We start from the raw sequence: 12,769 nt of genomic DNA, 5'->3' as shown, positions 1-12,769 counted from the left end.
TCCTGGGATGTTGGTGTAGTATCCCGGGATGTTGGGCAAAGTATCCCGGGGACATTAAGTGTAGTATCCCAGGGTGTTGACCATAGTACTCCAAGGATATTAGGCGAAGTATCTTGGGTATGTTGGGCGAAGTATCCCGGGGATATTGACCGATGTTGGGCATAGTTTCTGGGATGTGGGGTTAAATATCCTGGGGCGTTGGCTGTCGTACCCCGGGGATGTTGGGCATAGTTTCTGGGATGTGGGGTTAACTATCCTGGGGCGTTGGCTGTCGTACCCCGGGGATGTTGGGCGAAGAATCCCGGGATGTTGGGCATAGTTTCTGGGATGTGGGGTTAACTATCCTGGGGCGTTGGCTGTCGTACCCCGGGGATGTTGGGCGAAGTATCCCGGGGATGTTGGCCGATGTTGGGCATAGTTTCTGGGATGTGGGGTTAACTATCCTGGGGCGTTGGCTGTCGTACCCTGGGGATGTTGGGCGAAGTATCCCGGGGATGTTGGCCGATGTTGGGCATAGTTTCTGGGATGTGGGGTTAGATATCCTGGGGCGTTGGCTGTCGTACCCCGGGGATGTTGGGCGAAGTATCCCGGGGATGCTGACCGATGTAGGGCATAGTTTCTGGGATGTTAGCCGTATGAACCCCGGGGATGTTGGGCGCAGAACCCCGGGGTGTCGGTGCTCAGAAGTGGCTGAGGCCGTGCCACTTGGAGATCTGGCGGCGCGGGTTCCGGCAGACCTCGCTCCAGTGCTCCGCGGCCGACGCGCAGGGGCTCGACAGGCCCAGCTCCAGCCGCCCCAGGACCTGGTTCTTGGTGGTGCGGTCGAAATCCAGGACCAGCAGCTCCAGGCGGATCTCGGGCAGCAGGTCCGGGGGGATGTCGTAGATGAAGGACTCGTTGAACACGGGGTTCAGGGTGCTCTTCTTCACGTGGGTCTTCTTCTTGGCGATGCGTTTGCGGCCGTAGTACACGTTCACTTTCACGTACGGGTCTGAAACGGACACAATCATACGTGAGCTGATTTACACCGGGTTTAGTCGTGCATTTAGAACTAAATTTACAAGTTATTTCCCCCCGCAGCCTTTGTAATCATGAGGAGGAAAAAAAGGACATTTCATGAGGATTTCAGCAGAATCAGAGCAGGTCAGTTCACGATCTTTTCCAAACTTCTGTCATAATGCTAAACTCTGTGTTAGCCGCTAATGCAAAAGTTTGACTGTGCTAGCCGCTAACTGTTGCTGCGTCTGCTGCTTCGATCCCTACACGTGTTTGTGGTGAGGCGTGTGTCGGAGGTGAGGCGTGTGCTGGAGGTGAGGCGTGTGTCGGAGGTGAGGCGTGTGTCGCAGGTGAGGCGTGTGTCGGAGGTGAGGCGTGTGTCGCAGGTGAGGCGTTACAGTCCTAGCATTACGTTTACTCACTGGCTGTGAGACTGGGGTCCATGTTGGGCAGATGTCGGGCCTTCAGGACGACCACGCTGAGGCGATGAGAGACAGGCTGGTAACACAGGGAGGCCAGCAGCTCCCCACACGAGTCGCTCTGAGGAGAACACACAAAAACACTCTCAAGGCCAGACTCGAGTTCAGATACTGTTCCATGATCAAATTAGTGACCGCCTCCATTTTTATATCCTCACCACAAACTGATGTAATTTCAGCAATAATGTGACCACTTGTTCCTGGCGGTTGTTTTCCACAGGTTTAATGTGAGTGGAATGTGAACCACAGGGACTGCAGTGTTTACAGCAGAGTGAGACCTCACTGTGACAATAGAGCGTCTCTGCTCCTGTTTACTGCTGCAGACTCAGAGCTCACACCAACTGCTCACAAGTCACTGAAGGAGTCATTAAAGGAGTCATTAAAGGAGTCACGGAGTCGTCTGGACCAGTTTAGGACTGTTTACCTCATCAGCTCATTATTCATTTGTGCCAAAACATTTATGACGAGTTTAAGTAGGGTTGTGCCGATGGACGATATCATCGTCCATCGTGATGGATGAGCAACATCACGATGGAGAGCCACCATCGTGATGCCACGCCCCCTCCTGTACTTGCACTGTAAATTAAATTAAATCACGAATATAACTAATATGCGCGCTAGTTTCAGTGGCCTGCCAGAAGCCATGATGTGTTAGCCGCAATTATTAAAGTAAAGACGCAGCGCTGCTCTGTTTCTGACGCGCGGAGCTCTCTCTCTCTCTCTCTCTCTGCACCTCAGAGTTTAACAGCGCGTGGTTTTGCTTCGCTTCGTACGGAAACTTAAACCGTTTTAAAATGATGAGATGGCTCAGACATCGGAGCTAGCATGGGCACGCATGGGTTTGGATTATTCTCACGAAGGACTAAGAGAGGAGAGAGAGAGGAGAAAAAGAGGCGGTGCAGGAGGTATGAGGTTACGAGCTCACGGACCGGGCGGCGCGTGGAGCGGCTTCAAAAACGTGAGCTACGACGCAAACGTGTAAATATTGTCCCGTTCACCCACTGTTTCTTAAACATTAAAATTGAGCAAATGCAAATAATAAGCTCTGATTTACATTTGTATTAGTGTGATAAGAGCCTTGGTATTGAGGAGGAGTTGACGCTCTGAATAAGTCGTTCTCCTCTCAGACTTTACGCACGAGTTTTAACACATTTCTGTTGCAAAATTCGTGTTCCATGACTGTGTTCAGATCAGGTTTAGTTTAGATCCATTTATCCTGCATTCTCACATTATCTTAACATACATAGTAATATGCAGCATATATAGGCTATGTAAATGTCTTTAAAAAATGCTTATAATGAGAAATGGACGATATCATCGTCCATCACGATGGTTCACTGTAAACATCGTCAACGGCCAATTAAGGGAACATCGCCCAACCCTAGTTTAAAGGTGTTATAAAGGTCATGAGTCGGATATGTGTATTTAAAGCCACACTACTGGACATTCCAATTTATATTACTCAATAAAAAGTAACCAAAACGTGACAACAACACATGGAAACACAACCAGGAAAGGTCTTTGATCAGTGATGTCGGTCTTTCAGATGAGGCGTTACTCTGGCCTGCAGGCTGGAAGAACTTTTCAGATTTGGGGGTTAAGAGGTTAACGTGTGCCCTGCTCTCACCTGTGGGCTCCTCTTGGTGATGTCCTGGGTCAAATGCACGCGCCCGGTGCTGGGGTCCACCCCCCGCAGCGGCACCAGCGCCTCGCCGATGACGTCGTCGCGGGCGAAGCGGTCGAAGCTGAGCACCAGGAAGTGCAGCGTGAGCTCGGGCAGCGCGCTGTAGGCCACGCCGTAGAAGCTGAAGGTCTCGTCGAACACCGGGTCCAGCGTGCGGCGCATGACCCGGGTCTTCACGCGGTGCTTCTTCTCCGGGAGGATGGTCATCTTCACGTACGGGTCGGCGCTGTCCTGGTTGAGCGCCGGAAGCCCCCGCGCCCCCACCACCGTCACCACCAGAGCCTTCTTGGGGAAGTTGTAGTCCACCGTGAGACTGAGGGTCCCCAGGGCCACGTCCTGGTCCGAGCCCGGGTCCGAGCTGCTCTCTGGGCTGGACTCGGACGAGTACTCGGCCCGGACCGGGAGAGAGCTGGGGGCGGGGCCTGAGGGCTGGGCCAGGTGACCCATCTGCAGCTGTCCGTCAACTGCAGGAGACAGAGCGGAGTTATGTTCAGTTCAATAACAATAACATACCTGTAGCCCTGAGTCATGATCCCTGTCATGTTGTGCTGAATGTGTGAGTGGCGCCTCGTACCGTCCAGCAGGCTGTGGTCGGCGTCCCGCACCAGCCCCCTGCGCTCAGTCTCTCGCCTCACGCTGCGGACGATGCGTTTGCTGCCTCCTCCGGACTCCGGGAAAACACTGACGCGTTTGCTGCCGCTCAGAGACTCGGGGTAAATGCTGATCCCCTTCAGCATGTGGATGAACCTGCAGGAGCCGCACCACAGGGGGCAGCGGTGAGTCAGAGGTCAGGGGTTCATATTCATATTCAGTCATGCATGTTGAAGTAATCCTGCTTATTCAGACTGTTGATTCCACATGATGATGTCATGACTGGGGCTGGGCACCGTTAAATGATACCAGTCTAAAAAAGGGACAGGTACTACTGGTATAATAAAAGTATCGAAAGCAGAATCTTTACATTCAAGTTTTGATGCTGTTGGTTATCAGAATTTTAAAGAAAAAAAAATGAAACACAAGTTGAAAAGAATAGGGGGGATTTTTTATCTTATTTTTGAAGTGGGAAAAATAAGGGGAACAAATGGGAAAAAATATTAAAAAAATAAATAGGGTAAAACACACAGAAAAAGCGGGAAGAAGTGAACAATTTGGGGAAAATTTGGAACATTTTGGGGAAAAAAAAGTGTTGAAATAGATTTTTAAAATATTATTAACCTCTGAACCGAGAGGATATTTTTCCTCACGTCATCAGACTTTTTTTTCATAATTTTTTTGTTGGATATTCATCTAATTTTTGTAACTTTTTTGTCATTTTTCATCACATTTTTGTAATATTTTTGTCACATTTTTGTCATTTTTTTGTCACTTTTTGGTCCCATTTTTGTAATTTTTTTGTCAATTTTTTGTCATATTTTTGTCATTTTTCTGTCATTGTTTTCGTCTCAGTTTTGTTGCTATTTTCACAGCTTTGTTCCAGAAGCTTTTGGACTGGTGTAAAGCCAAACTGGAGAAAACGTGCTCGGTTCAGGTGGGAGTTAATTATTGTTCAATTATTGTTAAAATGTTTCAAAATTTTGGGAAAAGGAATAAATATGGAAAATGTCGGGGGGGAAAAAAACCTAGAAGAATTTGGAAAATGTTTTTTCTGCCCTTTTTGTCATTGAAGGAAGTTTCTTCACCTCAAATTAAAAAAAAATGCAAAAGAAACTAAATGGAAAAATGTATAATGAATGAATTATTTTTCTGTTTTCTGGTTTTATATGACAAATATTTCAGCATAGGTATCGGAAAAAGTATCATTCAGGTATCGTTATCGAAATACCGGTAACAGTACCCAGCCCTAGTCATGACGTGACTTTCCTCAGTGGTTTCACATTTCAAACAGCTTCATTTTGGCGCTCAAATTGCCTTCAAAACAACCCATTTTTGTAGCTTTCAACTATTCCTGTTAGCCTTACGCTTAAGCTTTAATGAGACGCCCCCTGCTGGTGACAAAAGTGTTTTGTATGGACAGAAATTAGCTTTCCTACATGTACATTATTTTAACCTCTTTTTCTCCAGTTCGCTTTACCCAAATCTTAAAGCTTCTTGACCTGAGTTTACAGCACACTGCAGTACTGGCACTCACCTGTAGGGCGGGTCCTCTGCGTCGCAGTATCGATCTGCGTGAAGTTTGTACCTCGACGAACAGTATCTGCGCTGGCAGAACGACCAGAGCAAAACCAGGACTAGAACCACCAGGACCAGGAGACCAGCGCCCAGGAACCCGGCCAGGACCGGAGACATACCTGAGGACAGAGACCAGAGAGAGACCGGGTCAGAACCTAAACCAGGACCTAAACCAGGACCGGAGTCACACCTGAGGACAGAGACCAGAGAGAGACCGGGTCAGAACCTAAACCAGGACCTAAACCAGGACCTAAACCAGGACCGGCGACATGCCTGAGGACAGAGACCAGAGAGAGACCGGGTCAGAACCTAAACCAGGACCTAAACTAGGACCAGAGTCACACCTGAGGACAGAGACCAGAGAGAGACCGGGTCAGAACCTAAACCAGGACCGGCGACATGCCTGAGGACAGAGACCAGAGAGAGACCGGGTCAGAACCTAAACCAGGACCTAAACCAGGACCGGGGTCACACCTGAGGACAGAGACCAGAGAGAGACCGGGTCAGACCCTAAACCAGGACCTAAACCAGGACCGGCGACATGCCTGAGGACAGAGACCAGAGAGAGACCGAGTCAGAACCTAAACCAGGACCGTCGACATGCCTGAGGACAGAGACCAGAGAGAGACCGGGTCAGAACCTAAACCAGGACCGGAGACATGCCTGAGGACAGAGACCAGAGAGAGACCGAGTCAGAACCTAAACCAGGACCGGCGACATGCCTGAGGACAGAGACCAGAGAGAGACCGAGTCAGAACCTAAACCAGGACCGGCGACATGCCTGAGGACAGAGACCAGAGAGAGACCGGGTCAGAACCTAAACCAGGACCGGCGACATGCCTGAGGACAGAGACCAGAGAGAGACCGAGTCAGAACCTAAACCAGGACCGTCGACATGCCTGAGGACAGAGACCAGAGAGAGACCGAGTCAGAACCTAAACCAGGACCGGCGACATGCCTGAGGACAGAGACCAGAGAGAGACCGAGTCAGAACCTAAACCAGGACCGGCGACATGCCTGAGGACAGAGACCAGAGAGAGACCGGGTCAGAACCTAAACCAGGACCGGCGACATGCCTGAGGACAGAGACCAGAGAGAGACCGGGTCAGAACCTAAACCAGGACCTAAACCAGGACCAGGGTCACACCTGAGGACAGAGACCAGAGAGAGACCGGGTCAGAACCTAAACCAGGACCTAAACCAGGACCAGGGTCACACCTGAGGACAGAGACCAGAGAGAGACCGGGTCAGAACCTAAACCAGGACTGGGACATGCCTGAGGACAGAGACCAGAGAGAGACCGAGTCAGAACCTAAACCAGGACCGGGGTCACACCTGAGGACAGAGACCAGAGAGAGATTGGATCAGAACCTAAACTAGAACCTAAACCAGAGCCTAAACCAGAACCTAAACCAGACCCTAAATCAGGAACATGCCTGATTTAGGGTCAGAGACAGAGATCAGCAATAGCTTTAAATAATTAAAAATAGTTATTTAGTCCCATTTCAATTTAACCACATTTCTCTTTTATATCGTAAATTTCAGGCCATACTGTCCTGTTGAATTGTCTCCACCCAATTTTTCATCGAGCGATAGAAAATAGAAGTAGAATCCAAATTAGTGCAATTTATTTTGGGCGTGGTCCCTCTTTCACTTGGACATCAAACGTGCATACTGCTAATACTGATTAATTAGAACAATCCGGGTGTGTGAGAGTGATTGTGACAGTTTTCATTTTGTTTAAAAGGAAAAATCAGCTGTAATTTGAGCATTTTTCCACACAGTACTTTCTTCTTGAAGCATGAATGAGACCCTGACGCCGGGCTCATAAACCCCTCCCTCCTGTGGCCGCAGCAAACCAAATGACACCATTCTGCCGGCGTGCATCTTTTGTTTGACTCATTGTTTCTCGCAGACGAACTCGAGCAGAATCATCAGCGGAGACGGATGAACGGGGGCTTTGTGCGGGACATGACGTCAGCCCTTCCCCGCCCTGAGACCTCCTCATCCCCGGGCTCGGACAGCGACGTTCCCCTCTGTCTGCACTTTTATTCTCGCACGCAGGATGAGAGAGGAAGCGGCCGGTGTTCAGCGAGGACGCTCTGGCGCTCAGGAGGCCGCAGAGATCCGCCCAGCCGGTAAAGCCGGGCAGATGGAACGGCAGCTGCGAGGAGCCGATCAATACGACTCAAATGCAGAGAAGCAGCGTCACAGAAATATATTTAGATCCATTTCAAAACATCTCTGGCTGGAAGGTGGATTAACAAAGCTAGAGTTTGGCCTGTTTGGACAGTTACTCAATCTTAGCCAAAATAAATATAATAAGGTTAGGGTTTTAGATCAGTATTGGAAATAATATGGGACTTCTTTAATGTAAGGCATTTCGTCCAGGGCGGGGCTAAGTCAAACACTACTGCCTCAATAAAACAGAAGTAGAATAAACAGGGTCCAGATTCTCCTGGTATACTGAACATTGCAATTACAGTAAAATGCTGTCATTCATAAAGAATTCTGTGAAATGTTTGTGTGTTACAGTAAGTTACTGTAAGAAATGCAGTAGCGACTTTAGCTACTGTGAATTGTACAATACTGTCTCGGTGGTAAACAGTTTGCCAGACAGTTTTGTAAAAAGTTACTGTAAAAATGACAGAACTGGGAGACACTGCAGCAGGGGTAGGTAACGGGGTAGCGGGGGCCAAATCCGGCCCTCCAGCACAGAACCTCTGGCCCTCAAGATGATTTTGAGAAACATTATTGCACAAATCAGAGAGTACTTTTAACATTATTAGAGTTAAATGGGAGAAAAAAAGGTAGAAATACTGTCAATACTGCTGATCAGCTGCTTTTAGAGGTTCCTCGCTCCAAATATGTGACTAAAGGGGACAGGGCTTTCTCTGTTGCAGCTCCAAAACTGTGGAATGAACTGCCTCTCCACATCAGAGCTGCACAGACACTTGAATATTTTACATCGTTGCTTAAGACACATTTTTATGCAAAAGCTTTTAACACTGTCTAGCAAATACCTGGCCAAATCTAAGCTGTTAGTGCTTTGCTGTTTTGTATATTGTGTTTTGTTTCTTATTAATATGTATATATATTTTTTTTCTGTACTGTAGACCTTTTGTGAAGCACTTTGGTCAACAGCAGTTGTTTTAAATGTCCTATATAAATAAATTTGATTTGATTTTGATACACCCAGTTAGGTCATATATTATGTACAACACTGGCATTTGAAAGAAGTGCACTGGAAAAAGAATAATCGTTTTAAGGAAGAAATGACATAAATCTACTTGAATTAAGAGATTAAATCTAAGGTTTGAGTAGATTTGGTCTGGTTTTAGATGAGATAAAACCTCTAGTAGTCGTTATTCTCTTCATTCAGATAATTGTGTGTCATTTCACGTGTTCCATTGCTGCTATAGCATTTGTATCTTGGATTAGTTCAAGCTGACTCAAATTCAACATAGCAGCCATTTCAAGTCATTTATCTCATTTAAGATGGTCATGTTTCCAGTGTTGTGCTTTACTTTGGGCTAATAATCAGCAGCTTTGGCCCTCGGTCTATTTAAAATAAAGAAATCGGTCCTCCCCCAGGAAAACTTGCCTACCCCTGTATTATAGTATTTTACTGTAAGAATTACAGTGACAAATGGACAGTAAACAAATGCAGTAAATTACAGTATACGTTTGTTAAGTGGTGACATCACAGCTCTACTTCCGGGTTTGCAGATGTGCGAAAAACAACAAAAAACTCTTTAAAACCACAGTCAATATTTCTGAAACTCAACAGGGAGTTACTGAACAGACTTATTTATCAGGCCCATGAGCCAAACATGCTGAACCTACTGCTGTAAAAGTCATATTTACCAAAATCACTACATCCGGGATAGCGGAGATTAATGCTAACGGCGCAGCAGCTAAGCTAACCCCAGAAGTAGTGAATTAGTCAATAATTTTTTTGCAGTAGGTGCGGCTTTTTTGGCTAATCAGTCTGAGAAATAAGTAGGTCCAGTAACTCTCTGCTGAGTTTCAGAAATATTGATGGTTGTTTCTAAGAGTTTTTAGTTATTTTCTCGCATATTTGCCGGTCTGCTCGGACCCGGAAGTCGTGACGTCACACTTAAAAAATTTATTAGTGTAATTCATATTATAATAGTAATACTTTAACAGTAACTTACTGTAGTTCACATTACAGCATCACTAATGTAGAAAAACTTTACAGTGTTACTTTAATAGATACAGATAGAAGCGGGCGTGGCCTCACCGAGGGGGAAGGAAGAATGTTTTGGGAAACACAATTTTTCACTCTGTTTAGCCATTTTCTGGCGGAATATAAACTTATTTATCACACATTAATGAAGCCAAGTCTAAATCGGGTCCATGTGGATGTTTATTCACACAGATTGTTCAGTAGTTTGTGTTTAATCTGCATAATGAGGCATGTGCTTTAGGTTTGGCCATATTTTTACAGGCGTCGTCGTTTTTATTGACTTGCTGTGGTATCGGACGGGTACTCGGTATCACGACTCACACAAAACCTCCAAACCCAAAAATCAGATAGAAAAAAACACTAAATAAAACTAGCCCACATTCAGAATCCATATTTTACATTTTGTCACAACAAACTTACAAAAAAACCTGTAAACTGTAGCATGTAATATGGTAAATGTTACATAGTCTCAATTTATATAGCACCTTTCCAACCAAGGAGGGTGAAGTGTCTTGCCCAAGGACACAGCGGAGCTTCTGATGATGAGACGAGCCGCTCTACCACATTTAAACTCCTAAAATGTGTTTGGGTTTGTTTTTAATCCCAAAGAAAAAAAGCTTTGGGAAAGTAAATTTACTTGACGACTTTAAACGTCACCGTCAATGCAAATCTCGCTTTTTGTACGATTAACTTGGCAACACTGGAATAAGGGGGACATTATCCAAAGAGGCGGAACGGGATCCTGAATGTCTGTGCTCAGCAGTTGCTACGACGAAGAGAGGAACTGTTTGACTCTGTGAAACCAAAACATTCTTTCCCTGAGCCTCACTTTAACCACTTGGACAAGTAAACTGTTTTTTTTAGTTTAGTTTATTTTTGAGCAGTTTATATCCTTTATATCCTAACATTCACATTCAGAGAGCAAAGATTTAGGCGACAAAAGCTTCATCTGTTTGTCTCCTGCACCTTGTTCTTTAGAATTATTTTTGCTTTTCTGTATTTTCTGCCACTTTATTTGAAAACAATTTTCACATGATTTCTTGTTCTGTTTCACACAATTCATGATTGAGAATAAATTCAACTTTTTCGCTCAAACAGCTCTTCACAGTCGACTGAAGTGCATGTCAATTTAGTCGACTTAACATTCATAAAACTTATTATAATCATATTTAATCGCGAGCTTCTCCCACATGAACAAAGCTCAGACCTGTCTCTCGGAGAATTTAAATGATCTTTCACACTGTCAGTGGAAGTTCGGATGATTTTAGTCTCTGCTTTTTACTTTAATTTAGTCGTATTTTAGTCTATGAAAATATCTGTACATTTTAGTCACAGTTTTAGTCTCATAAAAAACTTTGAATTTAGTTTTAGTCACAAAAATATTACTTGGACTAAAATTATGACTAAATATTTTAGTTGACGAAATTAACACTGCTCACAGTACTCACAGTATTCACAGTACTCACAGTAGAATCAGAATAGTTTTTACTGCCATTGTTTGAGAACAGGTCCACAAACTAGGATTTTTTCTCGGTGAAGACGTGCAACGTTAAACATAAAAACATATAACACAGCGTTAAGATAATAATAAGCAACAGTAGGGCTATAGGGCCATGAAAAAAAGAATATTAAAATAAATAAAATAAAAAAGTAAGAAGCAAAATATGGTAAGCCGACAACAATGGACATAGAACAACAACGGGAAAGCACTCACAGTATTCACAGTATTCAAGCAACATTTTCTTCGTCTTCAAGTATTTTTTTTAATTGTCCGGGTCACCGCCTTCCACTCAAAGCAACTCCAGCCTGAGCAAACATCCTGGCTACTCTGGTTCGACTCTGAGGAAAAGCTTCAAAACAGCTTTTCTGGATTACAACGACAAATCTACTTTTTGACATTTAATAGACATCAGGCAAAATGTCATCCTCAGTTTCCCATTCACAAAATATCACTGAAAGAAAAGAAAACACTCGTGATCACCTTCTATGATCGAGCAACATAATAATCTCCATAACCAGGTGCCGCCTCTGCATCAGGCACCTGTTATATAGGAGGATATGAAGTGAATTTTCCATAGGCACACACACAACACTAGGATACCTGTCGATGAATCATCTTCATCAGCACAAAAATAACAAACCTCACCTCTATAGTGATGATAATGGCAGTCAATGGTAAGTATAAAAAACATCTCCACTTGGACAGAATGCAGCGAATTCAGTCACAGCATCTTTAAATGTCTTGAAAGCACCTGGAATAAATATCATCATTAATCATAACAGCCAGTTTTACCATTAAACCCGAAAATGGCCAAACCACCAAGGTACAAACGACATTTTGTTGCTAAATTGCTAAAGGGTGTCATGTTGTTTAGCTGTTTAACCACCCTCTGTTGGACAAAATGCCAAGAACGTCACCCCTAACCTTAAATCTAACCTTAGCCAGTCCAAGAATATATTAAACTCGTGTCAAATAACACCGTCAACCCAAAAATCACAAAGCTGACTAAGACAGCAGCAATGATGTCAACGTCCCTACATCATCATTCCCACACGGACGAAATGCCGAGAATTTAACGAGTGTCCTCTTTCTAAAGCAAACCTCAGCCCTTTTCACCGAGACAAAACACATTAATATCAGTTAAATGACCACAAATCACCGATATACGCCAACAAATCCGCGTGAAGCGTCCCGGTAAATGAGCAAATCCCCCCCGGTACGAAACGCCGAGTATTTACTCAGCGGTGTCTCTCACCGTACGAGGCCCTGCTCAGCTCCGTCATGTCCGCCATTTTGTGGGTGAGACGGCGACACGGACGACGGGACGAAAATCACACGTTACTTCACTTCCATAAAGAGCGAGGGCTGTCCGGGGGGGAGAGTCCGCCGAAAGGAGCGAGGCCACGGGGCGGTGTGGAGCGTGCGGACAGGGGAGGGGGGCACGGTGTCGGCGCGGCTCTCCGGGGCTCGGTCGGTGTGAGCGGTGTCGGTGATGGAGAATGGGAGGATACAGGGAGCATGCGCAGAGAGGCCCAGGACAAAGGCGAGCACAGATGGGGGAGTGCGGAGAGAGGGATCACTCTGAGGGGGCACGCGGAGACTGACGGGGAGGGGCCTATTTCTGCGGAGCGTAACGTAAACTTTAACCGCTACGCCCCCGCCTTAACCGAGGAAAATAGCACCAAAAATGAGAAGGAAAAGCGATGAAAACAAGTGACGAAAACGTGACA

At 45.6% G+C, this 12,769-nt stretch overlaps 1 protein-coding gene across 1 annotated transcript; it reads right to left on the bottom strand.

Annotated features, from left to right (window-relative positions):
• Nucleotides 1-391: 391 nt before the first annotated feature.
• Nucleotides 392-12,551, bottom strand: LOC306973021 (synaptotagmin-11-like). The gene is made up of 6 exons (XM_079569819.1): nt 12,295-12,551; nt 5,288-5,447; nt 3,734-3,906; nt 3,103-3,623; nt 1,419-1,536; nt 392-991 (listed from the first exon to the last, which is right to left on the bottom strand). The coding sequence occupies exons 1-6, from the start codon at nt 12,329-12,331 to the stop codon at nt 681-683; spliced, it is 1,320 nt and encodes a 439-aa protein (XP_079425945.1). The 5' UTR covers nt 12,332-12,551; the 3' UTR covers nt 392-680.
• Nucleotides 12,552-12,769: the final 218 nt, after the last annotated feature.

The sequence above is a fragment of the Gobius niger genome, assembly GCF_951799975.1.
Source record: "Gobius niger genome assembly, chromosome: 13".
Classification (NCBI taxonomy): domain Eukaryota; kingdom Metazoa; phylum Chordata; class Actinopteri; order Gobiiformes; family Gobiidae; genus Gobius; species Gobius niger.
Note: the sequence above shows the minus strand (reverse complement) of the source record. Positions and strands in the feature narration are given on the sequence as shown.

Excerpts from the sequence above, each read along its gene's own strand:
- LOC306973021 (XM_079569819.1), bottom strand. The coding sequence starts at position 12,331 with ATGGCGGACATGACGGAGCTGAGCAGGGCCTCGTACG. Across the intron at positions 3,907-5,287 it reads GCAGAGGACCCGCCCTACAG|GTTCATCCACATGCTGAAGG; the intron begins GTGAGTGCCAGT and ends CGGCTCCTGCAG. Across the intron at positions 3,624-3,733 it reads CGACCACAGCCTGCTGGACG|TTGACGGACAGCTGCAGATG; the intron begins GTACGAGGCGCC and ends TGTCTCCTGCAG.